The sequence below is a fragment of the Monodelphis domestica genome, chromosome 1 (assembly GCF_027887165.1).
Source record: "Monodelphis domestica isolate mMonDom1 chromosome 1, mMonDom1.pri, whole genome shotgun sequence".
In the NCBI taxonomy this organism is placed as follows: Eukaryota; Metazoa; Chordata; class Mammalia; order Didelphimorphia; family Didelphidae; genus Monodelphis; species Monodelphis domestica.
The window spans coordinates 190759143-190786829 of record NC_077227.1 but is presented as its reverse complement, the minus strand read 5'-3'; the positions used below and the strand labels follow the sequence as shown (position 1 = coordinate 190786829).

At 35.5% G+C, this 27687-nt stretch overlaps 1 protein-coding gene across 1 annotated transcript in view; it reads right to left on the bottom strand.

Moving 5' to 3' along the window:
- UNC13C (unc-13 homolog C) overlaps window positions 1-27687 on the bottom strand; it is an 817657-nt gene that overhangs the window by 272220 nt on the left and 517750 nt on the right. Inside the window, exon 17 of the mRNA XM_056810215.1 lies at window positions 14076-14209. Coding sequence (XP_056666193.1) covers window positions 14076-14209 — 134 coding nt within the window. The remainder of the gene's footprint in view (window positions 1-14075; window positions 14210-27687) is intronic.

Below are 27687 nucleotides of genomic sequence, written 5' to 3'. Positions count from 1 at the left end.
TTATTTGCATTTCCAATTCATTGATCTCTGCCCTCCCTAGTTTGTTAATATATGCACCCAGGGATATAAATTTTCCTCTGAGTACTGCTTTGGCTGCATCCCATAAGGTTTGAAAGGATATCTCACCATTGTCATTTTCCTCTATGAAATTATTAATTGTTTCTATGATTTGTTCTCTAACTGATTTTGGAGTATCATATTATTTAATTTCCAATTAATTTTTGATTTGGGTCTCCATGTACCCTTACTGATCATTATTTTTATTTCCTTATGATCTGAAAGGGCTGCATTTATTATTTCTGCTTTTCTGCATTTTTATGCTATGCTTCTGTGACCTAGTATGTGGTAAGTCTTTGTGAATGTGCCATGTGGTGCTGAGAAGAAGGTGTATTCCTCTTTGCCCCTATTTATTTTTCTCCATATGTCTATTAACTCTAATTTTTCTAAGATTTCATTCACTTCTTTTACCTCTTTCTTATTTATTTTTTTGATTTGATTTATCTAAATTTGATAGTGGTTGGTTCAAATCTCCCACTAATATGGTTTTACTGTCTATTTCCTCCTTCAATTCTCCTAGTTTCTCCATTAGAAATTTGGGTGTTATACCATTTGGTGCATACATGTTTATTAGTGATATTTCCTCATTATCTATAGTCCCTTTTAACAAAATATATTTACCTTACCTATTCTTTTAAATCAGGTATACTTTTGCTTTTGCTTTGTCAGATATCATGATTGCAACCCCTGCCTTCTTTCTATCAGTTAAGGCCCAGAAGGTCTTACTCTATCATTTAATTCTGACATTGTGTGTGTCTACCTGCCTCATGTGTGTTTCTTGAAAACAACATATAGTAGGGTTTTGGATTATAATCCAATCTGCTATTTGTCTACATTTTATGGGTGAGTTCATCCCATTCACGTTCAAAGTTATGATTGTTACTTGTGGACTCCCTGGCATTTTTATATCTTCCCCTAGTTCTGACCTTTCTTCTTTAGCTATATCCTTTTGAACCAGTGATTTACTTTAGGTCAGTCCCCCCTAGTCTCCTCCCTTGATATGCTTCCCTTTCTAGCTCTTCCCTTTTTATACTCCCTTCCCCTTCCCCCTCTCCTTCCCTCCCTTTTTGTGCTCTCTATCCCCCAACCCCCTTGGTTTTCCCTTTTCCCTTACCCTGTTGGATAAGATAGAATTCAAGATCCCAATGGATCTAGATGCTCTTCCCTCTCAGAGTTGATTTCACTGAGTGTAAGGCTTAAGTAAAAACTCTCTTCCTCTCCTTCTTATAGGAGATTTCTTCCCCTCCCCTTCCCATGTGTATATTTGTGTGAGAATGATTATTCTATTGAATTTTTTTTCTATTTCTTGGAGTATATCTTAGTACCATCAATGATTCCCACCTCCCTTTTTCTTTCTATCCCCCCTTCTCCATATCATCTTGATTCCCCAAACTTTCCCTATGCATGATTTTCCTTATTACTCTAATAATGCATACAATTTTTGAGTTATACCTTACATTTTCCCCACATATATATATATGTATATATATATGATTTGATATAGATGTAGTCCTTATAGAAGAGTTTGAATAAAAGAAAAAGATAACATTTTTCTCCTTTTCCCTTTCCTTCATATTTATCTTTTCAAGTTTCTCTTGCTCTTTGTGTTTGGATGTCAAACTTTCCACAGAGCTCTGGTCTTTTCTTTACAAATACTTGGAAATCTTGTATTTTGTTGAGTGCCCATACTTTCCCCTGAAAGTATATAATCAGTTTTGATGGATAGTTGCTCTCTTGCTTTTCTGAATATCATGTCCCATGCCTTAGAGTCTTTCAGAGTGGAAATTGCTAGGTCCTGTGTCAACCTGATTGGTGTTAATTTATATCTAAATTGTCTTTTTTCTGGCTTCTTGTAAGATTTTTTTCTTTTGCTTGGAAGCTTTGGAATTTGGCAATTACATTCCTGGGAGTTGTCTTTTGGGGATTTAGTGTAGAGGGTGTTCTGTGAGCTCTTTCAATGCTATTTTGTCCCCTTATTCTAGAATCTCTGGGCAGTTTTCTTTGATGATATCATGTATTATGATACAAAGATTATTGTTTATTTCTGGCTTTTCTGGTAGACCAATGATTCTCAGATTGTCTCTCCTTCCTCTGTTTTCCCGGTCTGTCATATTGTCAGTGAGATATTATATGCTATCTTCTAATTCTTTAGTCTTTTGACTTTGCTTTATTAATTCTTGCTCGTTTGCAAAATCATTTTCTTCTAGTTGCCTGATTCTGACCTTTAAAGACTGGTTTTCCTTTTCAGTTTGGTCTGACCTGTTTTTTGAGTCTTTGAGTTGTTTCTACATTTGCATATTTTGGTCCCTCAGATTGCTGAGTTCCTTTTGCATTGTTTCCCATTTTTCCTGCCAGAAAGCTTCCATCTTTTTGATAATTTCCAATTTAAATTCTTCAAGAGTTTGTGGAGAATTTCCATTTCTTTTGGAAGGTTTTGAAGCATTTGTTTGGGTTTCCTCTTCTATCTCCTCTGTATTTTGTATTCTTGCTCCATAAAATGTGTCCAAAGTCACCCCCTTCTTCTTGCTTTCCTTGGTGTTTGGAGGCTATTGAAGTTCTTCACTGTTTGCCATCTCTATGGTTTTTCTTCCCCTTTCCAGTCAGAAATCTGAGTGTGGAGGGCTGGCTCTCAGTGTATCTGTCTGATGAACTGAGGCTTTAGCCCCAGGCAAACTTTCCATTCTCTGCAGCTGCGCTGTCTTCTCGGGAAATCCCAGGGTATGTCCTCCCCTGCCTGCCGGCATTTTAGGTGTTACTGCTCTCAGTTCTCTCCAGTTGCTTCTCCACTGCCTTACTTCCATGCTCTGAGTCTGGTACTGTACTGTCCACAAGGTACCCCAGTGCCTTTGCCTGCCCCGAGGTTCCTGTCCTTTTGGAGGCCCTGCACTCTAGGTGGGGAGGGGTCCTGGCTTCCCTGAACTCTGAGGGCTTCTGATGGGATTATGTTTAACTGGGTTGGTCTGGATGTGCCCCGAGGCAAAAATCTCCAGTGAGACTCCCATGGAAGGACCCAGTCACGGGTCTACAGGCTCCCCCCATCTCTCTTAGGCTGCTTCCCTGCTCTCTGTGTTGGACACCCCAAGTCTGGCCCAGGTTGCTTTCAAGGTGTGCCCTTCAGAACAGCACCTTTGCCAGCCTTGAGGTTCCTGCTGCTGCTGCAGGCTCAGCTCTCTGGGCTGGGGGGTAGTGGTCCTGGGACCTTCCTCCTACCTTCCCCTTAGACCCAAGTGTTCTAGGATTCTGGCTTTGGGGGGGCATACCTTTTGATTTGAGTCCAGAAGGAGGGTTCTGAGGCTCTGTCCTGTTGTTAAGTTTGAATTTAAGTCCCCTAGGAGCATTCAGTTTGTGATCAGTAAGGAAGGGTTTTCAGAGGTCTGAACTTTTGCTGCTTCTAAGCTGCCATCTTGACCTGTAGCCAAAAGCTTCACTTTCAATATAAAGACCTAACATCCTTTGTTTGGTATTTAACTCTTTACAACTTGGCCCATTCCTACTTTTCTAGCCTTCTTTTGATTTATTACTCCCTTCTACAATCCAGCAATATTGGCCTTCTTTCTGTTTCTTTAACACAACACTCCAGCTCCCAATTCTAACTTGATGCTCTTCAATTTCTGTCCCCCCATGCATGGAATGCTCTTAATCCATACCTCTGAATTTTAGCTTATTTTAAGACTCAGTTCATACCTCACATTGTGCAGAGGCCCTTTCTCTGACCCTTCTCCCTTACTTTTCTTGACCCAAAGCTAGTGCCTTCCTTCCTAAATGATTTCATATCAACTCTATATACCTATTACATTATTAGAATCTTGTCTCCCCCATTGGAAGATGAGCTCCTTGAGAGCAGAAACTATGTGTATACTTTTATTTGCAATTCCAAATGCTTGGTACATGGCACTGAATAAATGCTTGTTGATTGACTCACTGTCCTTACCAATTATGATCTCATTCTATAGCCCCTGTTGTAGATCCTCTTACCTTACCTTTGGACTTCACATTCAGTAGTTTCATTTGTTTACTTAGCACCATCGTAAATTCTGTCTTCCCCTCTACTTTCTTCCTTTTTTATGCTGATAACCTCTAAACTTGGGTAACCCCAACTATTCAGTTCCCCATTCCTCTATTCCTCCTGGATTACTAACCTCTGCTGGACATTAGGAAACTGCTTATTTCATCCATTATTAATTCCACCCTCACTGACTCACTTAACACATTCAATATAATGCCTACAGGACATATGCTGGTAAAATGTTAACAGCTTCCCTTAAAAATGCATATATGACAGATTTTTTACAATTAACATGTGTTACTAACATTTTCTTCATCACTAAGTTTAGATGGTTAACAAAACACTGAATTTTTGCTGATTTCTAAAGTATAAATGCTTTTACTGAAAATTTAACAGTTGGCCTTTGCCAGTTCCAGCTCATCCCTGTTAATTTCAAACTGAATCTGCCTCTTTCCACTGTTATCACCTTAGTTCAGGCCCATACCATTTGTTGCCTGGGCAACTGCAATAACTTTTCAACAATTCTCTCTTTCCAATCAATCCTCAGAGCTGTGAGAGCAATCTTCCCAATGTATGTTCCTGATTCTGCACTTAGCACAATGTCTGGCACGTAGTAGGAGCTTAATAAATATCTGTTGACTTACTGACTGGCTGTTATTCCACTACTCAAAAGGTTTAATGTGATCTTTCACAGAATGCAGAGCAAAATCTAAACTCCTAAAAAGGAAGATAGGCTGATCCATGATTCTGTTCTAAGCCATCTCTCAAGCACCACCTTCTATGTCAAGCTTTTCAAGATCCCCTCAATGGCTACTGCTCTCCTCTTAGTACCCTATATTAGATAGTTTTAGATTCCTTTGTATTCTCTTTCATTTTATGTGCATACTCATAAATTAAAGAAAATAAATATTGATCAATTGTTTTAGTTGTGTGACTTTTCGTGATCCTGTGTGGGGTTTTCTTGGCAAACATACTGGAGTGGTTTACCACTTTCTTCTCTAATTCATTTTGTATATGAGGAAACTGAGGGGCAAACAGGGTTAAATCACTAGCTCAGGGTCACACAGCTAGTAAATATGTGAGGTTGGGTTTGAACTTGTCTTCCTGACTCCAGGTTCAGCACTTTAACCAATGTACCACCTAGCTGCATATATTTATATTACATATATTATATATATATGCACATATATAAACACACATTTATATATACAATATGGATATATATATATATCTGTATAAGTGTGTATATCTTGAATATATCCCTGTTAGAACATATTGCATTTCAGTGTCTAACATAATAAATGCTTGTTTGTAGAATGTGTAATTGTATTAAAACATTTCTTCTGATGTCTTCTACTATTTCTTTCTCTGCTTTCCCACTTCTGCCCCTTTGTATATATAATTTTCTATGCCAGGAAGACCTCCTCATCTCTCCATGTCTATTTTTTTTTATTCTATCCATCAATGAAGACCTTGTTCTTTGGCATAAATCTCTAGATTTTCCATTTTGGAAAAGACTGAGCTAGTGAGCTAAAGCAAGGAATTTGTTGCCCGTTGTTGTTGCTTCTCCATCTCAGTGTTCTCCTTGGATCTTAAATTTTTAAAGATTTTGAAAATTTTGAAGATTTTTAAAAATTTTAAAGATTTTGAAGTTTCTTCCTAGAACCCAAACTCTCTATTCCATCTCAATAGTTATGTCTCTTCCAGGGTTTGAAAAGACCACAAATCTAGCTATCCTAGATGCCTCTTCTACTTGTAAAAGAGTTAACAATTTCAGAGACATGCTTATGAATAACTTTAATTTCAGAGATACCAGGAAAGCCCCTATTATCCATGTTTACCTCTTCTACTGAATGACGAGTAAGCTTCTTGGAAACAAATTACCATGTCTTTCTAATCTTTGTGGGAGCTAAATTATTTTCATTATATTATGAAGTGGAAAGAGCACTAACTTTGGACTGAGAGGCCTTGGATTCACATGTCCATCCTCTGATTATGAGGTAATGATCTTTCTACTAAAGTAATGTGACCTGGGGCTAGTTATTTAACCTCCTTGTGTCTCAGTTTCCTAATCTGTAAAATAAGAAGGTTTGATTGGATAGTTTCTGATGTCTCTTTCCAACTCTAGCACTGTTATCTCCAAGTTGTCTAGAATAACATTTTGCATACATTAGATAGAATGGACAAATGAACAAATTGAATTAAATTATATATTTAGATATTCACTAGAGCACATAATCAAATTCTACTTGACAATTTTTGGTTACTCAAGTAAGTGTTAAAGTATATCCTTGGAAGTCAAAACAAAACAAAACATGACAACTAAAATACAGTATTTCTTTAGGAACCTTTGATCATTCATACCTTTTCCAAACTTAGTCCTGCCTTTGACACATGCCTAGGTGGCCTTAGGCAACTTACTTAACTTCTTAGCACTCTAGACAATGCTCTGAGAATATAAGTTGCATAGATGATGCCAAGCCTGTTTTGGTAAAGCAGGTAATTACTAGGAGCTGCATAAAGCAAGGAAACCAGAAGTCCACTCTATCCCTAGCTACTAATTTAGACAGATTATCTTTCCAATTAGCATGAAAGAGTGATTCTTATTTGTATACAACTTAATTCTGTTATGTAAAGAAGTAATTCTCACTCACAAAGTAATGGCTCTACTCTCATCCATCACTTATAGAGAAGGCTTAATGAAATAACTGATGTGTTCCAGCATTAGGAGTATATCTGCCCTTATTAATGTATATCAATTAAGAAAACACATGAATATTTTAGACATTAAATCCCAGGAGTAACAAATAACTTGATAATTGAATATATTATACCACAAATCTATTAGTGAAATAAAGAAAACAATCTATGTATCTTGAATGTGATAATACTGATATATGAGTCACAACAGAGAAAATTAGACTCCATTAGATTTAAAGTATTATTTTGATATGCAAAGTTTGCCTTTGAAGAAAATAATTTTCATTATTATAACTCCACAAGCAGTGGTTGTACATTACTGTGTGTCAGTTTTGCAATTAGAGCTGCATTTGCTGAGAGATTTGTAGCCCTTTCACAGTATAAGAATTTTAGCTTTTGTTAATTCATGCTGCTCTTAAAGCTTGACATATATTACTGCAATTATCTACAATCTTCTCAAAAGAAGGAAAATAACTGAAAAAGTAACTGCTAATAGTAAAACTTGTTTCTAGCAAAATAGAGCACTTCTCAGTCCATTCTTTAAAGCAATTATAAGAGGAAAATAAGAAAGAGTTAATGTAATAAAGAATGAAAAAGTTTGTTTTAAACTGTATTAATAATAGGTAGCATGTTTATACACTTTAAGGTTTGCAATGTGCTTTCCAAATATTTCATGTCAGCCTCACAATGATGGGAGGTACTCTACTTTCAATCTACAGTTCTGCCTGCTTTTGGCTCCTCACAACAAGATACCACTTCCATGAGAAACACATAATTTCTGATCTCAGCACCATGCTGCTAACTCAAGCCTTGATTAACACCAACTGCCTTAGTTCTTATTAGAAGGCTGAGGGAATGAGTATCAAATTCCTTCCAAAGCTTTGCTGAATGGCATGCAGAAACTAGACTGCCATTGCCACTCAACCACTATGTGTTCCAATGTCCTCATTTGTAAAATGGCTTCAGAGACCTCTCAGACTACTACTAGCCATTGGTATTGACCGATATTGACAGAGTAATAATTCTATGGTCCTATGAACTGTCCATGGATATTGGGGAAAATTATTGATAAATAGCAATTTCCTAGTTTTATACATCATTTAATATTAATATCAAATTCATAAATATTTATTAAGTGTTTGTTTTATTGCAGACACTGTTTTACAAATTTCTAATGTGAGAAACTTCCTAGCTTCAAGGAGCTTATCTTTGAATACTAAGAGGATCCCAAAACAACATTATTTTTTTTCAGTCCTTCAATGATTGTGCAAAATTTTGACATATATAGGGAAATAATAAGGTGGCATTTATTCTACTTGCCAAAATACATTTCCAAAGTCAAAAATAATAAAATCAGTGAGATAATATATCCTCACTACCTTTCAATCAACAGTTTGGATGATTATGAAGATGTAGTCTGGTAGAGGAGAATTTAGAACAGCTTGCTTTTCTTCCCTTGACTTCAACAAAGGTATCAAAATTACTTAGTTAATTTTAAGATTAAGATTTTATTATAAACGTTATTGTTTAGTCATGCCTGATGCTTTGTGACATCATTTGGGGTTTTCCTGTCAAAGGTATTGGGAGTGGTTTTCTATGTCCTTCTCCAAATCACTTTAGAGATGAGGAAGTTGACTCAAATAGGGGGCTAAAAACAACCAGTTTAATCTCATCATTTTCCATGTAAAAAATAAACAGAGAGGCAAAGTGCTACGTTTAAATGTCTACTATTTTTACTGACCCTGTACAATATTCTTTCCACATCTGCTGTAATCTAGAGTTAGTCCATTTTTTTTCTCTTGAATCAAGGGTATAATTTCAAAACTTTGAAAACAAAAACTGAGCATTTCAGAATTTCTTAGAAAATGGACAAATATATGAGTTATAATATATGGAAGGATCCATGATATCATTATTGTTGGCAACTCTTCCACCAATCCAAATTAAAACCCCTAATCTCAAGATTTTGATGATCAGTATCTTCCTATAAAATTCTTCATAGATGATCCTCCCAAGAAAAATGGCTTTCCTCTTATTATCTTATTATCAGGGGCACCAAAATATTCCTAGTGATGTTCATTTGTGGCAGGATTGGCATAGGTGATAGATAGGGTGAACATGTAGCCTTTGTCATTCTTTCCAGTGCTTTTTTGAGTTAATTATAATTCTCACGTCTTGGCTAAGTAGATTCTTAGTTTATATAGTCTGCACACCCCTGCGCTGCCCAAATAGCAAAATTTTTCTATACTTTCAGACTTCCCAGGAGCAAAATGATCTAATTTAAAGTTCTTGATAGTTTAAGAAATATATATATATATATGTGTGTGTGTGTGTGTGTGTGTGTGTGTGTGTGTGTGTGTGTGTGTGTGTGTGTGTGTGAGTGTGTGTGTGTATTAACATACTGTGATTAACTTATCTGAACAATTTCAAGTACTGGATGCTAATGAAATCCTAGTTCTTTTACAATATCAAAAAAAATCATATTTCAAAGTAGCTTATGAAGCTATATTCCTCTGCCTACAGAGTCCAGAAATTCTGCATTCAGCTTCCTGGTTAAAGGTTTTCTGATCTTTAAGGTTTCTGGTTAAAGATTTTCCCTAGTGTCCTTAAATGTCTGGCTTCCATGCTGCTCTGTTTACTGAAGTGACAGATAAATATATAATGCTTCTGCAATGTGCTTAACTCTTACAGAAATCTTGTTTTCCTTAACTAGATTAAAAACATTCTTGTAAATTTAAGTCACTGGAATGTTATATTTAGTTTTAAATTTAAATAATTAATGGAATCTCACTGGACTATAAACCCTTTGAGGTCTTAGAGTGCTTATATTTTTGTCTTAGGATCCTCAGTTCCTAGCACTGTGCCTGGATCACAATAGGTACCCAGAGAAGGCATGTTTTATTGGACTGAATGAATATTTTTTGGGGAAATTTCATTCATAGATAACATAGCTTAACCTAAATCAGTCTGAATAATCATAGATGCTACAATTCACCGAAGCTTAAATTCAGGAGGTTTTATGGACTTATTACCAAATCCTCAGAAAGTTGTCTACCAATATAATGATTTTTAAAAAATCAAAGCAATTCTTCACATATGAGGCTATGGAATTAACATTATGTATATAATTTGACTGTAACTAATAACATGTGTTCTTTTGTCCTTACTACCTCAAACTCTAGCATTTATAGAGGTGGTTTATGAAACTGTCAACTTTTTTTAATTTCTATCATTAACAATCACTTGAGTCTAGGCACCATCTATCTTCCTCATCTAAGACATAATAGAGATGAACAACAAAAGAAAAACTAGTGGCACAGATTCGTGCGAAATTTTATGAAACAAACAAATAAATCAAGACAAATTAGAATTGATGCCAGAAAGGCTAACAAACCCAAGCAACACCTCTCTTTAGGCAAGTTTCTTTATACCACTTTAGGTAGATGGGAGAAACTTAAAACAAAGAAGAATTCAAAACTATTGATACAGCCTTTCCAATAAGGCAGCATTAAACTATTCAGTCAATTTCAGAATACTCAAAAATACTCAAAAATACTTCAGACATTCACCAAAGACATAAAGGCCCAGGGTCAGAGCAGAGGAAGAACTACTCACTTATTTTTGGAGATCATTTCAATGGAAAAAAGGTATCCTAAGCCATGACATTTCTTTCACAATCTTCACCCTCCCACCCCCATTTCATGTCTCATTTAGAAGCAGAGATTACTTTAAAACAAACTGAAATGCAAACTTCACAATTTCCATCCCAGTTTCACTAACCACATTTATTATAAAATCTTGGGCATAATTCCATATTGGGAAGCTGATTTAAAGATTAAGTTTAACATACTTAATACACAGTATGGATCATAAGTTTGTATTGTTAACTGGTAGACTAATTCTGAATAATAAGGTGAATAAAAGAAGTTATGAACAAAGTTAATAGCCTTTCATTGTATGTATTGTTTGTCCTTAGTTTTCAAAGAGGATTAATGACATCATAGGTGATATCTTGACTTTTTGAGTGAATTGGATTTAAGTAAGATAGAGTTCTCAAAGCCATCAGCTCAATCTTTCTTGATCTAGTCATTGAAATCCAATGGCAACATAAAAATCAAGAGGACTAGAGACATCCCGGGTTGCACTGGATGACCTTTGTGTCAATATCTAACTAAGTTCTCAGTTCTCCATAGTGCCTGTTTCAGCCACCTTCATAGCCATTGGAACAAATTTTTCTCATCTGCCCATTCTATCAGGAGAAATTTTCACATGCTTATGGTAGATGTCCCTGTAACTCACTGATGGTCACCCTCAACCAGGTAACCAAGTTACCAGGTTACCTTCAACATGGTTTAGCCTATCCACCAAGATGGTTTTCCTGGGTGTGATCACTGCATATGCTGCAGTTTCTTGGAGTCACAGGTAAGAGTTGGGTGATAGGTAGATGCCAAAAGTAGATGAGGAGCCCTGAACAACTTGTCCTTTTTTTTTTATAAGAAGTATTTTACTAGTCCTATGTTGTGGGCATGTATGTGGTACAGTGGTTAGAGCCCCAAGCCTGGAGTCAGGAAGATGAGTCTTTGTCTTTCAAATCTGGCTAAAGATACTTAACCCTGCTTGCCTCAGTTTCCTCATCTCTAAATTGAGTTTGGGAAGGAAATGACAAGTTATGCCAGTATCTTTGCTAAGAAAACACCAAAAGAGAGGAGGAACAGTTAGACATGACCAAAACAATTTGAACAACAGTTCAGTGCCATTTTTCTGAAATTCAATAAATATAAATCTATCCAATTATTTTTGGGTGTGTATTTCTAAAAACAAAATTCTAATAGGAATGAATGACCATTACCTTGATTAAAAAAGACCCTTGCTTGTATTTATATACAAAAAGACTGTGTTCTGTTTTGGTGAATTTTCCCCTCTTTTTCATCTTTTTCCTTTTCTCTTTTGAATTGAGCTCATGATTTGATTGATAGTAGGGAACTACCAATGAAGAAAGTTTCTTTACGAATAGAGAACTATATCAGTGCTATAATTTACAGCCTCAGAAAGTTATCTGGGAATACTGAGAGATTAAGCAATTTACCTAAAGTAAAACATCCAAGTACTAGAGATATGTCTTGAAAGGAATTCTTAATCTGATAATGATTTTTTACCCTCCATACAATGACAATGCATCTCTCAGGGAAAATACAAAGACAAAAATAGCAAAGTCTACCCTCAAAGAACATATATTTTGCTGAATGTATCTAATTTATTTTCTTCCACAGATGCTTTATCTAAGATACTCAGTCTATTGAATGAGTAGCTATTGAAACAGCCTGTCTATCATGTTCACATTTCTAAAATGCTAATATTTTATCATTGGACATACTTTTCAAAGCCATATATTAAAGCCCTATCAGGCAAGAACCACATTTTTGTTATTTGTTCCTCCAGAATATAGACTAATATCATGTGCTTGTGAGCGCTTGCTATATCTTGTTTGATGGTGATAATCTTTTAAGGGGAAATTTTAGGGTTGTGACTTAATCTAAATTTAATTGGTCACCAGGGAATATCCCAAATAAAATACCCAAGTCAGTTTGGAAATTTATGATGGTTTAATTAACATAGAGGGAGGGAATTAAGGAGAAGAGAGAGAGAAAGGGTATAGGATTTCTTCTGCATGGTCTGTCTCAGGGGGAGTTCAAAGACCTCCACCACAAGGTCTTTTCAGAAGATTAGAGGCTTTCCTAAGAAGATAGTGTTTTGGAAGGTAAAGGAGAAAAGAATCAACCTAAACTCCGAGAAAGCTCAGAGAAAATGCCTCATCTGAACTAGGTTACTAAGTTCCCCCAGTAGTGTATCAAGGACTCTCAATGCGAAACCCAGGCAATAGCTTCCGCCATGCCAAGATGCCAAGATGCTCAGCATGCTGCTGCCAGTGCCACCTCTCAGCTTAAAGACCCTGAGAGAGGAAGTGATGTGAACGTATATAGACCATTTTTACATCACTTTTCTGTGTCTCACATGTACCAATGGGTAGCTTAAGCTTGACTTAGGACAGCCCAGAGGTCTGTCAGTTGTTTCTGATTTGTCGTTTGCTAGCACATGTCTGTTGTAGGCCATCCTTCTCAATATTTAATCCTTAAGTAGGGGTGTAGACATTCCTGTTTTGTTAGACTAAGCAGGGTGGAGTAAATATAAAGTTCACAATCTCTATAAACTCCTCTACAAAATGATAAAAGGAAACAATTAGAAAAAGAACCTAACACTGAAATAATAGTATAAATGAAAGAGAAGTCCATTTAACTTCATATAGAAGAACTGCAAATGGCTTGGGTTCATTTAGACAATGATAATAAAGTGAAGTCATTGAAATAAGCAAAGTTATATTAAAAATAACAGTCTAAAACAGAAAAAAATGTTAGCCTTACAGTCAGAAGCCCTAAATTCTGATTCTTGCTCTGTGGGCATTTAGGAAAAGGACTTAGCTTATCCTTAAAATAAGGATAATAACATTGGGGGGGGCAGTTAGGTGGCTCAGTGAATTGAGAGCCAGGCCTAGAGAGGGAAAGTCCTAGGTTCAAATCTGGCCTCAGACTCTTCTTAGCTGTGTGATCCTTTGCAAGTCACTTAACCCTGTTTGCCTAGCCCTTACCACTATTCTGCCTTGAGACCAATACACGATATTGATTCTAAGATAGAAGGTAATGGATTTCTAAAAAAACCAAACACTTATGATGTTTATTTCATAGTGTGGTTTTGATTTAAGGTGCTCTCAGAAAGTCACACTTCAATTCTAATCATCATCTACCACGTGCAAAGAATAGTACTAATGTAGATGCAAAGATGGATAACACAAGATTTTCATTCTCAGTGAGTCCATAGCAGAATCATTTTGACTATGTTTACATGGAAGATTTATGTTTTGTCTATGGAGATATATTTTTTTGGTGAAGGAATATTTAATCTAAATAGTTGCTTCTAATTCTGTATAGATAAGAAAATCGAAAGGCCAAGGAGATATAAGAAAGAATAAGATGACACAAAAAGATGTACTGAAAAGCTGTGCTTTGAAATCTAATTTAACCCAAGTTTAAAAACCATGTCTTAACTGTGCCAGACACTGACTGTATTTAGAGTCAAATATCTTAAATTAGTTAATTTTGTTTTACCACCAATTTAAGTAGTGAAAATAAAATTTGATTTTAGACCACTTAAAATAATTTTTTTCAACAGTTAATTTATTCTCTTATAGTAAAATTGAGAAAGTATCACTATTTTGCTGATGCACCAAGTCCGTCTATTTCCAAAGCACAATACTTACTGATTCAGGACAGGTGTGTATGCAGTTTTATCTTCATCAATAATTGTAATCATCAGAGTGATGAGCTGGGTCCAAAAATCCAAATTCTTGGTGGTTGGACCCTGGTCGTCCCGAGAAATGTCCTGTTTCTTACTCTGTTTAAAGGATCATACAACATACAAAAAAGCCAAATAGAATGATTTTAGTTACATGTCAGTGTACAATAAGAGAAAATGTGCAAAAAAAAAAGATTTGTTATTGCTTAAAAAATAAAGCTAAATAAAATACCCTTTCTTAGTTGAATAATCATTGATACGTTGATAGTGACAAGGGCCATTGAAAAAAAAATTTGCTGATCTGAAAGTAACCTGGTAGGATGGATTGATGGGAAGAAGGTTAGAGTATAGAAACTTAGAAAATACAAAAATTTAACATACCTAATCCTTCTGCAGTATAGAAATCAATATAGCAACTAATTCCCACCTCTCTGAATTTGTCTTAAGAATTTCTTTTATTATTTTTCTATCACAAACACATATATTAAAAATATGCTACTTTCATATCATAAATTTTATACATATGTATATACACATACTTTCATATAAAATTATATACATACATATGTATAACCAAATATTTGTAATTAATTTAATGATTTACTTCTTATTACTATAAGTGCCCAAACTGCTAGTTACAACTCTGCACCAATTGGTATCATTCATTATTTGGTGACTTTCAAAATGTCTTTGGTCAATGTTTTTTAAGAGAATTTTACTTGGGGAAACACAAAAGGAGAATACTGAATTTTACTGTATTCTAATTTTTATTTCCCTAAACCTCAAATTAAACTTTTGGAGTTGAAGAACCTATGCATACTTAAGTAATGGATTCTCTGATTAAATCTCTACAATTCATAAAATCACATGCATATGCACATAATTTTGCTAAAATGTTCAAGAATCCATCATTTGAGATGCCCTCCCCCACCCAATACCTTTGCTGGGTCTCCATAATTCAATTCATAAAAATATCTCTCTTGAATTTTTTATCCTATCAGAACTTCTCTTAGGTTAGCAACTAACTGTGTTTCAGAATGCTCCATTATAGGTCTGAGAGTATTCTGGAATGGAACTGATCCTGAATGTTCATACTTAACATAGTCAAACCATTCACACCATATATCACTGCTCACAAAATCTCCTACTTGAATCTACACAGTTCTTTCAGACAAACAGAAGCAGATCAATGGCTTTTTCATTCAGGAAGTATTCTCCCTGAAGACCACCTGGGCATTTACTGACCTTTTAAAATTAGACCAAGCAGACAAGGAAGACTTTCTGCTGAAGAATGCACAAGGATTTAAACTATTTAATTAGAGAATTCTGACCATCTTTATATTAAATTAATGATAGACTGGTGAGCTGAGGTGGTCCAAGAACTGTTGCCACACATTTAAATCATTGGCCTCAAGACATACCAGTAGATGTTTATCACTAAAAAGCCTATCTAAGAGATAGATATCTATGTTGCTTAACTTATTTTTAGATTGTTTTTCATGAAATTGAATCACTAATACTTTAAACAAGTATCCATTAATTTTATCACAATTAATGAATTTAATTTTCTATTACCTTCAATTATATATATTTTTTCTTTACTGAGAGTTTAACCTAAAAAAAAAAAACCTAAAGATTCCTGGGAATTTTAATATGGTATAAACAAAATTAGCTCTGGTGGTTCCAAGAGACAAAAAGAGTGCTATCATTAATCACTACCATGTGTATACAGTTTTACTAAAAAAAAAAGTTGCTTTTAATAACTGAATTAAATGAAAGGAAATTATTATTGATGACAAGGCTAATATCACAGCCAACTTATCACCTTGCAAACAGGAGGCTTTAAAGAGGAGAGAGTGAACAGTATTTAAATATATGTGAATTTAAAAGTCTGAAAGATGTTAAAATTATATATCCATTAGTCTTATATGCTCTGTGACAAGAGGGATTTATTTTTGGTGACATTATTGAACTTAAGGTTTCAAATGTTTCATCAGGATTAACAAGAGGCTATGTTCATCCATTACAGTCATTTACTCATCAAGGAACAATGATTTTGATGATTTAGGTTCCTAAGTAGTAACTTTCCTACAAATACAGTAATAACAACATCTGTAAGGTTAGAAATGGAAGTAGAATTCAATTAATCTTATGGGAAGTTCTGATTGGAATCTAGAGAATGAAAATGTCCCAGACTGCTTTCTTTATGTATACAGAGAGAGCATAGAGGTTTTAACCTTGTGGGAAAAAATGGGGAGGAGTAGTGATGATTATAGACTATAGAAATTTGGGCTCACTTCACTGTCTTAAAATGATGTGTTGATGAATTTTTTTGGTGTCACTGAGGTCTTCACTTAAATTTCTATGTTAATGGCTCATCAAAGCATGGAGGTGATGTTGGGTTCTCTATGGCTATGAAACTCAAGCAACAGTTTTGGCAGATTCTAGAAAGAAGAAAGTCTTTGGGTATAGACTCAATGGCAGTGTGTGTTTTTAAAAATTAATGGTTTGTTTGTTACATTGAAATACCCATTTAACTTTCTTATTTCCCTCTTTCCTCCCATTGGAGAAGGCATTATTTGTCAAAAAGATATATACATATAAACTATTTTATCAGTTCTCATGGCTTTTTAAAACTAGCCTAAACAAGTTCGGAGAGATTGATCTTGAGAAAGTTGGCCAATAGATGATTGCTTTTGTAAAAAAAAATTACATAATGGCTCATGGAACTATTTGCTAAAGTGATAAGAGTTATGATTGTGTTAATGGAAGGATTGACCACACAAACATCATTGACATTTGGAAGGGGGTATATCTTCTCTCCTTGGTGCAGTGCTAAATGCCCAATCAACATGTTCCTTCCACTGGCTTTTACAATATTTGGTTCTTACATCTCTCAGGGTTCACTTATCTGCCATGCTGTATGTGAAATATAGCAAAGATGATCCCCATTCTTCACCATAGTAAACACAACCCTACAATTCTCCACTTCCTATTCATTCTCTGTTTTCCTCTGCCACTATGCCATATAGAACTTGACTCCATTTAAAAGTCTTTTTCAAAGAAGACCTTTTATTTTCATATTCCTCACTAATTTTAGTTAGTGCTCATTGCAACCTGTTCCCGAAGAAATTAATATCTTTTAACACCATCTTCATCACTCTATATCTCTTCTCTTATGACATTTTTTTTCATTTTTCAAATTTTTCCATACATGATTCATATGTTTTCCCTCCCCACTCCCAGAGTTGAGAAGTAATTCCATTGGGTTATACATATATATTTTATCACTTAAAATCCATTTCCTTATTCATTTTTGTAAAAGAGCAATCCTTTAAAATCAAAACCTTAAATCACATACCCATATAAAAAGTGATAAATCACATGTTCAGGTTTTTTTCTGGATTTCTACTCCCATAGTTCTTTCTCTAGATGTGGATAGCATTCTTCCTCTTAAATCAAAAGTCAGTTACATTTGATCTTCCCACAATGTTACAGTCTCTGTATACAATGTTCTCCTGGTTCTGCTTATTTTACTGGGAGTCAGTTTATGTAGGTCTTCACAGTTCTTTTAGAAATCCATTGATTCATCATTCCTTATAGCACAATAGTATCCCATCTCCATCATATACCAAAGTTTGTTCAGCCATTCCCCATTTGAGGAACATCCCCTTGTTTTCCAAATTTCTGCTACCACAAAGAGCAAAGCTATAAATATTTTTGTACAAACAGATCCTTGCCCAATTTTTTTTCCTTTTGGGATATAAGCCTATTAGTGGTATTGCTGGATCAAAGGGTATGGTTTCTTTTAAAACCCTTTGAGGATGATTCCAAATTGCCCTCCAGAATGGTGAGATCAATTCACAACTTCCCCAGCAAAGCACTAGTGTCCCAATTTAGCCATATTCCCTCCGACATTTATCATTTCCCTTTCCTGTCATATTGGCCACTCTGCTGGGTGTAAGGTGGTACCTCAGAGTTGTTTTGATCTGTATTTCTCTAAACAAGAAGTATTTAGAACATTTTTTCATATGATTATTGATAGTTATGATTTTTTTCTTCTGAAAACTGCCTATTGAACATTTGTCAATTTGGGAATGATTTTATTTTTTTATGAAGTTAACTTATCTCTTTGTATATTTGAGAAATTAAATCTTTTTCAGAGAATTTTGTTATAAAAAAGTTTCCCAGTTTATTGCTTCCCTTCTAATTTTGGTTGCATTGGTTTTGCTTGTACACAACCTTTTTAATTTAATGTAATCAAAATTATTCATTTAACACCATGTATTGTTGTCTGTCTCTTGCTTGGTCTTACATTCTTTCCTTTACCATAGATCTGACAGGTATACTATTCTATGTTCACCTAATTTACTTATAATTTCCTTTTTTATATTTAAATCATTTGCCCATTTTGACTTTATCTTGGTATAGGGTGGGTGATGTTGATCTAAACCTAATTTTTCCCCAATTGTTTTTTCCTATTTTCCTAGCAGTTTTTGTCAAATAGTGGGTTCTTGTCCCCAAATCTTTGGGACATCTTAGGGTTTATCATATAATGTCTTGCTGAGGTCATTTATTCCAAGTCCATTCCATTGATCTACCTTTCTATCTCTTAGCCAGGACAATATTGTTTTGATGATTGCTGCTTTATAATATCTTCTGGCATCTTCTAAAACACAGTACCAGTAAGTGGAATTGGCATATTTCTTGTTTTTTATTACCACTTTCATATACTGTATTACCACTGCCACCATTACACAACAAGGAACTTTTCTCCTTTAAAATTTCCTTCAGCACCAATCAGACCTCTAAAGGCTGTTATTTATCAATTTCCAAGTCATTTTCTCTCTTTCTTAATAAGGTCAACATCCTTCTTATAGTAATCTTCATCCCTATCACCACTCCTTTTGGAATAACTTGACCTTTTGGTTGCTCAACCTCAATTTCCATGACCTCTATCTTGGTTTACCTCAGTCACACAAAGAAGTGGTCATATATTGTTATACATCCCCACCAAAGACCTCTTAATGGAAGTTACCAGGTGGATGACAATTGTAATAAACAGAAAGTAACTCTGATGCATTAGGATCAGTTCCTAAAGTATCTAGTAAATAAAGCAGGAAACCTCTGAAATATTTGAGTGGAAAAAGTCAGAGTACTAAATTCACAATCTGATTTTTTGCTGAGTACTACATGTGTGAATATGAGCAAGATCCTAAACCTCTCTCAATCTTTGTTTCCTCATATGTAAAATTATCTGCAATCTTTGGTTCTATGAACCAAGGAATTTAGATTGTTGGCTCAGAGTGGGGATAGTACAAATAAAGTAAAACTGAACTAAAATTGTAAATATGAGAATCCAATAAGTAAAGCACAAAAATTAAAAAGAAAAGAAAAGAAAGAAAGTATATCAATGAAAAAATTTAGAAATATACAGGAGATAAAGGATATTCAGGAGGTAACTCATATAAGGAATTCAGTGCTAGTATTAGTATTAGCTTTATTATAGATATAAGTGAAACTATGCCATACAAAAGAGGTGTCAAACATGTAGACTGTGAAAGCACTCCCCAGAGTGGCCTGAAACATATTAAAAAGTAAATAGGCAATATTTAACAAAATAAATAAAAATACAATAGAAAATAGATAATGTTACTATGTCATTTCTGTCACTATATGGCTGATAGGGATCTTTCTTTATTGTTTAATGGTCCCCATTTATTTCAAGTGGGACACCATTTTCCCAAACCTCACAGACTCAACTTCTTATACAAGTTTCTGTTTATGTTCTTTATATATGAAAATCTTCATGAGTGTTGATGTTTGCCAACTTGATGAGTTTTTTAAAAAGTTCACACAAAGATGGTCTAGTCATATATACAGCCAAAGCCACTTAATTAATATCAAGACCTCTATGATAAAATATATATAATGGTTCCCTACTTTGAGTTAATCAAATTAGTTCTATAATTATTTATAGGTTTCTGCTGATAATAATTGCTTACTTTATAAAGTTTTTTTTATGACTACATAGTGCTTTTATATATCTCCTTGCTCTTACCCCAGCCTAATGGTAAAACAAATACCTACCATTTCTGAGATAAGAATCCCAAGATTCTCCAGCCACCCCCACTCAAATTATAGATGTTAATTTCTAGTACCCAGAGATATGAAAAGCCTAAAAAAATGCCATCTTATCCAGCACTTACCATAGTGCCTAGTACATTGTAAGCATATAATATATGCTCATTGACTTCACTTATAGTATACACATTATACAGCAGTGTATCATAGGCATCTTGTCTTCTTTCATGAACTTCCCTGCTTTTCCCTATATGGAACAGTCTTCTTCTGACTAGACCTATAGAAGATGATCCAATTCACAGTAGCTCACTTAGCACTGGAACTTGACAATGGGGTTGAGCTATGCTAATTGGCGAGTCTTAGCTCATCTAACTTTCTATATATATAGTCAGGTCTAAATTCTACTTTAAATCCCATCTAATAATATCCATTTATTAACCTTGAAGATCACACCATGTTTCCTTACCCAACACTACATGTATCCTTGTACCTTCATGCTTTATGCCTATAACTCTTGAAACATTAATCAAATTAATAAAACTATTGCTTCTGGAAAGCTTATGGCATTCAATTACCCTGTGGTTCCACTTATTCTTCTTATCACTGTCCAGACCAAAAACTCCTTTCTTGGCTACAGTTTTCCTCTATGTGTTACTTCCCTCCATTAGAGCATAAACTTTTTAATGCCAGGGTCTGTCTCACTTTCATATTTGTATTTCTAGTCTCTGGCATGCTTCTTGGTTCATAATTAGTACCTAAGATATGATTTAGTATCCATTCATTCACTCATTCTTCCCTTGTTATCTGAGAAATAAGGTCAAAAGTTAAGGATTCTAGTGATATCCAGAAATATTCTTTTCTCTATCTGTAATATTTGCTCTCAATGGACTATGAAGCTTGAAGTTTAATTATCTGGGAGTAGAAGATATTCTGTGAGATATTTTTTCTGAATGTTCTCTCATATTCTGAGGTGACTTATTGTGGCATCTTATATTTAATTTTCCTTCCTGACATTAATGAACCCTGGCCCCTCAATTGCCTTTGTTCTTGTTCTTGTTGTTTTTTGATAACTGTAATTTTTTTGGTCACTGTAAGTTTTACTTTTGTGTTTTGTTTTTCCATTACATATATTCACAGATTACTCCTACTTCATTAGAGGTCTCTTGTAACAAAGGAAAACAGGTAATTAAAATTAATGATACAATAACCTCCTCTAAAACTGTATGCATCTGGACTTCCGGGTAAACATGGCTGCAATCTAGACGCCACACGCTTCCTCTCCCCGGCACCGAACGACATAGACTACATCAAAGGAGCATAAAAATCACCTTTGGAGGAACTGAAGGACTCCCCAGTACCCCAAAGAAGTGAAGGTACATAGGGTTTGAACATTTCCACACTATAATAAGAAGGAGGGAAAGCTTGCACAGAAACGTGAACTGAGCTGCCCTTCCCCCCCCCCACCTCCCCCACCAAACCAGAGTGAGCTACCGGAGCTCTCACTGGGACAGCGAGTGAGTGGGGAACGCCTCTGTCTGGGGGGGGGGCACTCCAGGGTCCTTGGGATCTGGGGGCTGCCAGGAAACAACATCTCAGGGCGGTTTCACGGGAGAATCCTGCACTGAGCACGGGGGCTGCAGAGCTGTACTCAGGGTGGTTGCGCTGAGTATCTGGGCGGAGCTGAACACCTGGGCAGTTTGGCTATGATCAGGGGCCCAGCACTCTAAGAAACCTCGGAGGCTGGGAAGAACTAGTCTGAGGCAACCTAAATTCACAGAAAACCCGCCCACATCACCCAGACCCCCGACCAAAAAAGAAAGTGGAATAAAACCACCAAAGGGATGGCTCACATGGCCCAAAATCAAGCCTCCAGGAAGAAAGGGAAAAAGGTTACTATTGAAAACTTTTATGATGGGAGTACCCAAGGAAAAGAAGAGAATGAGGATGAAATCCAAAAAACATCAGAACATGCCTCCCAAAAAGGAAACTATCAACAAGCTCTGGAAGATCTCAAACTGGAGCTTACCCAAAAGATGGAAACCTTCTGGAAAGAAGAATGGGAGAAAGAGATCAGCAGTCTGATAGATAAGACTGCACAATTGGAGAAAGAGCGGGAAGCATCCAATAGAAGGGCAGACAAAGCTGAAAAGCAAAACCAGTCCGTAATGACCAGAATTAAGCAACTTGAAGAAAGTGGGATCATAAAACAGCAAGAATCAATAAAGCAAAGCCAAAAATTAATGAATTAGAAGAAAACATAAAATATCTCACTGAAAAGGTCACAGACTTGGAAAACAGAGGAAGAAGAGACAACCTCCGAATTATCGGTCTCCCAGAAAAAACAGAGATAAACAATAATATAAATGTTATTCTACAGGAGATTATTGAAGAAAATTTCCCCCACGTTCTGGAGCAAGGGGGCAAAATAGAAATAGAAAGGGTTCATAGAACACCCTCTATACTAAATCCCCAAAAGACAACCCGCAGGAATGTAATTGCCAAATTCAAGAGCTTCCAAGAAAAGGAGAAAATCCTACAGGAATCCAAGAAGAGGACCTTCAGATATAGGGGGGCTCCCATAAGGATCACACATGACTTAGCGGCTAATACACTAAGAGACCTCAAGGCATGGAACACGATATTTAGAAAGGCAAGAGAGCTGAGTCTCCAACCAAGAATCAACTACCCAGCAAAACTGACTATATACTTCCAGGGGAAAGTATGGGCATTCAACAAAATAGGAGATTTCCAAGCATTTGCTAAGAAAAGACCAGAACTTAGTGGAAAATTTGATATCCAAGCACAAAAAGCAAGAGAAGCATGAAAAGGTAAATATGAAAGAAAGGGAAAAGGAGATAAATCTTATTTTTTTCTTTAAGTCAAACTCTCTTCTATAAGGACTACATTTACATCAAAATATATATAATAGTATAAAAAGGGCGGGAAGGAGAGGGGGGAGGGGAAGAGAGCATAAAAAGGGAGGGGCTAGAAAGGGAAGCATATCAAGGGAGGGGACTAGGGGGAATGACTCAAAGTAAATCACTGGTACAAAAGGATATAGAAGGATATAGCTAAAGAAGAAAGGTAAGAACTAGGGGAAGATATCAAAATGCCAGCGAATCCACAAGTGACAATCATAACTTTGAACGTGAATGGGATGAACTCACCCATAAAACATAGACAAATAGCAGATTGGATTAGAACCCAAAACCCTACCATCTGTTGTCTTCAAGAAACACATATGAGGAGGGTCGATACTCACAAGGTTAGAATTAAAGGTTGGAATAAGACTTTTGGGCTTCAACTGATAGAAAGAAGGCGAGAGTTGCAATCATGATATCTGACAAAGACAAAGCAAAAATAGACCTGATCAAAAGGGATAGGGAAGGTAAATATATATTCTGTTAAAAGGGAGTATAGACAATGAGGAAATATCACTAATCAACATGTATGCACCAAATGGTATAGCATCCAAATTTTTAATAGAGAAACTAGGAGAATTGAAGGAGGAAATAGATAGTAAAACCATATTAGTGGGAGACTTGAACCAACCACTATCAAATTTAGATAAATCAAACCAAAAAATAAACAAGAAAGAGGTAAAAGAGGTGAATGAAATCTTAGAAAAATTAGAGTTAATAGACATATGGAGAAAAATAAATAGGGACAAAAAGGAATACACCTTTTCAGCACCACATGGCACATTCACAAGAATAGATCATACACTAGGTCATAGAAACATGGCACTCAAATGCAGAAAAGCAGAAATAATAAATGCAGCCTTTTCAGATCAAAAGGCAATAAAAATATTGATCGGTAAGGGTAAATGGAGAACCAAATCAAAAATTAATTGGAAATTAAATAATATGATACTCCAAAATCGGTTAGAGAAGAAATCATAGAAACAATAATTTCATTGAGGAAAATGACAACGGCGAGACATCCTTTCAAACCTTATGGGATGCAGCCAAGGCAGTACTTAGAGGAAAATTCATATCCCTCAGTGCATATATTAACTAATTAGGGAGGACAGAGATCAAAGAATTGGAAATACAAATCAAAAAACTTGAGAACAAACAAATTAAAAACCCCCAGAAGAAAACCAAACTAGAGATCCTAAAAATTAAGGGAGAAATTAATAAAATCGAAAGTGATAGAACTATTGAGCTAATAAACAACACTAGAAGCTGGTACTTTGAAAAAACAGACAAAATAGACAAAGTACTGGTCAATCTAATTAAAAAAAGGAAAGAAGAAAGGCAAATTAACAGCATCAAGGATGAAAAGTGGGATCTCACCTCCAATGAAGAGGAAATTAAGGCAATCATTAAAAACTACTTTGCCCAACTATATGGCAATAAATATATCAACCTAGGTGATATGGATGAATATTTACAAAAATATAAACTGCCTAGACTAACAGAAGAGGAAATAGATTTTTTAAATAATCCCATATCAGAAAAAGAAATCCAACAGGCCATCAAAGAACTTACTAAGAAAAAATCCCCAGGGCCTGATGGATTCACCAGTGTATTCTATCAAACATTCAAAGAGCAGCTAACTCCAATACTATACAATCTATTTGACATAATAAGCAAAGAGGGAGTTCTACCAAACTCCTTTTATGACACAAACATGGTACTAATTCCAAAGCCAGGCAGGCCAAAAACAGAGAAAGAAAATTATAGACCAATCTCCCTAATGAATATAGATGCAAAAATCTTAAATAGGATACTAGCAAAAAGACTCCAGCAAGTGATCAGAAGAATCATTCACCATGATCAAGTAGGATTCATACCAGGAATGCAGGGCTGGTTCAATATTAGGAAAACCATCCACATAATTGACCACATCAACAAGCAAACCAAAAAAAAATCACATGATTATTTCAATAGATGCAGAAAAAGCCTTTGATAAAATACCACACCCATTCCTATTAAAAACACTGGAAAGCATAGGAATAGAAGAGCCATTCCTAAAAATAATAAACAGTATATATCTAAAACCATCAACTAATATCATTTGCAATGGGGCTAAACTAAATCCATTCCCATTAAGATCAGGAGTGAAACAAGGATGCCCATTATCACCTCTATTATTTGACATTGTATTAGAAACACTAGCAGTAGCAATTAGAGAAGAAAAAGAAATTGAAGGCATTAAAATAGGCAAGGAGGAGACCAAATTATCGCTCTTTGCAGATGACATGATGGTCTACTTAAAGAATTCTAGAGATTCAACCAAAAAGCTAATTGAAATAATCAACAACTTTAGCAAAGTTGCAGGATACAAAATAAACCCACATAAGTCATCAGCATTTCTATATATTTCCAACACAGCTCAGCAGCAAGAACTAGAAAGAGAAATCCCATTCAAAATTACCTTAGACAAAATAAAATACTTAGGAATCTATCTCCCGAGACAAACACAGGAACTATATGAACACAACTATAAAACACTCTCCACACAACTAAAACTAGACTTGAACAATTGGAAAAACATAAACTGCTCATGGGTAGGACGAGCCAATATAATAAAAAATGACCATCCTACCCAAACTCATCTATCTATTTAGTGCCATACCCATGGAACTTCCAAAAATTTTTTTTACTGATTTAGAAAAAACCATAACAAATTTCATTTGGAAGAACAAAAGATCATGGATATCCAGGGAAATAATGAAAAAAAAATACAAAGGAAGGGAGCCTTGCAGTCCCAGATCTCAGACTTTATTATAAAGCAGCAGTCACCAAAAAAATCTGGTACTGGCTAAGAGACAGAAAGGAGGATCAGTGGAATAGACTTGGGGTAAGTGACCTCAGCAAAACAGTATATGACAAACCCAAAGATCCCAGCTTTTGGGACAAAAATCCACTATTTCATAAAAACTGCTGGGAAAATTGGAGGACAGTGTGGGAAAGATTAGGTTTAGATCAACACCTCACATGCTACACCAAGATAAATTCAAAATGGGTGAATGACTTGAACATAAAGAAGGAAACTATAAGAAAATTAGGCGAACATAGAATAGTACACATGTCAGACCTTTGGGAAGGGAAAGACTTCAAAACCAAGCAAGACTTAGAAAGAGTTACAAAATGCATAATAAATAATCTGGAATGCATCAAATTAAAAAGTTTTTGTACAAACAAAACCAATGTAACTAAAATCAGAAGGGAAACAACAAATTGGGAAACAATCTTCATAAAAACCTCTGACAAATGTTTAATTACTCAAATATACAAAGAACTAAAACAATTGTACTAAAAATCAAGCCATTCTCCAATTGATAAATGGGCAAGGGACATGAACAGGCAGTTCTTAGCCAAAGAAATCAAAACTATTAATAAGCACATGAAAAAGTGTTCTACATCTCTTATAATCAGAGAGATGCAAATCAAAACAACTCTGAGGTATCACCTCACACCTAGCAGATTGGCTAACATGACAGCTATGGAAAGTAATGAATGCTGGAGGGGATGTGGCAAAGTAGGGACACTAATTCATTGCTGGTGGAGTTGTGAATTGATCCAACGATTCTGGAGGGCAATTTGGAACTATGCTCAAAGGGTGATAAAAGACTGTCTGTCTGACCTTTGATCCAGCCATAGCACTGCTGGGTTTGTACCCCAAAGAGATAATAAGAAAAAAGACTTGTACAAGAATATTCATAGCTGCACTCTTTGTGGTGGCCAAAAATTGGAAAATGAGGGGATGCCCATCAATTGGGGAATGGCTGAACAAATTGTGGTATATGTTGGTGATAGAATACTATTTTACTAAAAGGAATAATAAAGTAGAGGAATTCCATGGAGACTGGAACAACCTCCAAGAAGTGATGCAGAGCGAAAGGAGCAGAACCAGGAAATTATACACAGAGACTGATACACTGTGGTACAATCGAAGGTAGTGGACTTCTCCATTGGTGTCAATGCAATGTCCCTGAACAATCTGCAGGGATCTAAAAAATACTATCCACAAGCAGAGGATAAACTGTGGGAGTAAAAACAAGGAGGAAAAGCAACTGCCTTACTACAGGGGTGGAGGTGATAGGACTGAGGAGAGACTCTAAATGAACACTAATGCAAATACCAACAACATGGAAATGGGTTAGAAACTGGAACACATGTGATAACCAGTGGAATCTTGCATCGGCTATGGGAAAGGGAGGAGGGGGAGAGGAAAAGAAAATGATCTTTGTTTCCAGTGAATAATGTTTGGAAATGACCAAATAAAATAATGTTAAAAAAAACTGTTTGCATCATTTCACATCTTTATTTTTTAAATGAACAGAAATCTATTTTCTCTCCTTCCAAACCCTCAGCCTGGGCTGTTTGTCTTACTGCCTGATCACCCTTTTCTCTATTACCATCCCCCTCAGGCCCACAATCTATCTGGACCTTAGTTCTTGTCACTGCATCTTAAATTGATAATAAGAACAGAGTGATCACATTTTAGATTATAGCTTGTGTTTCTATGACATAATTAATACC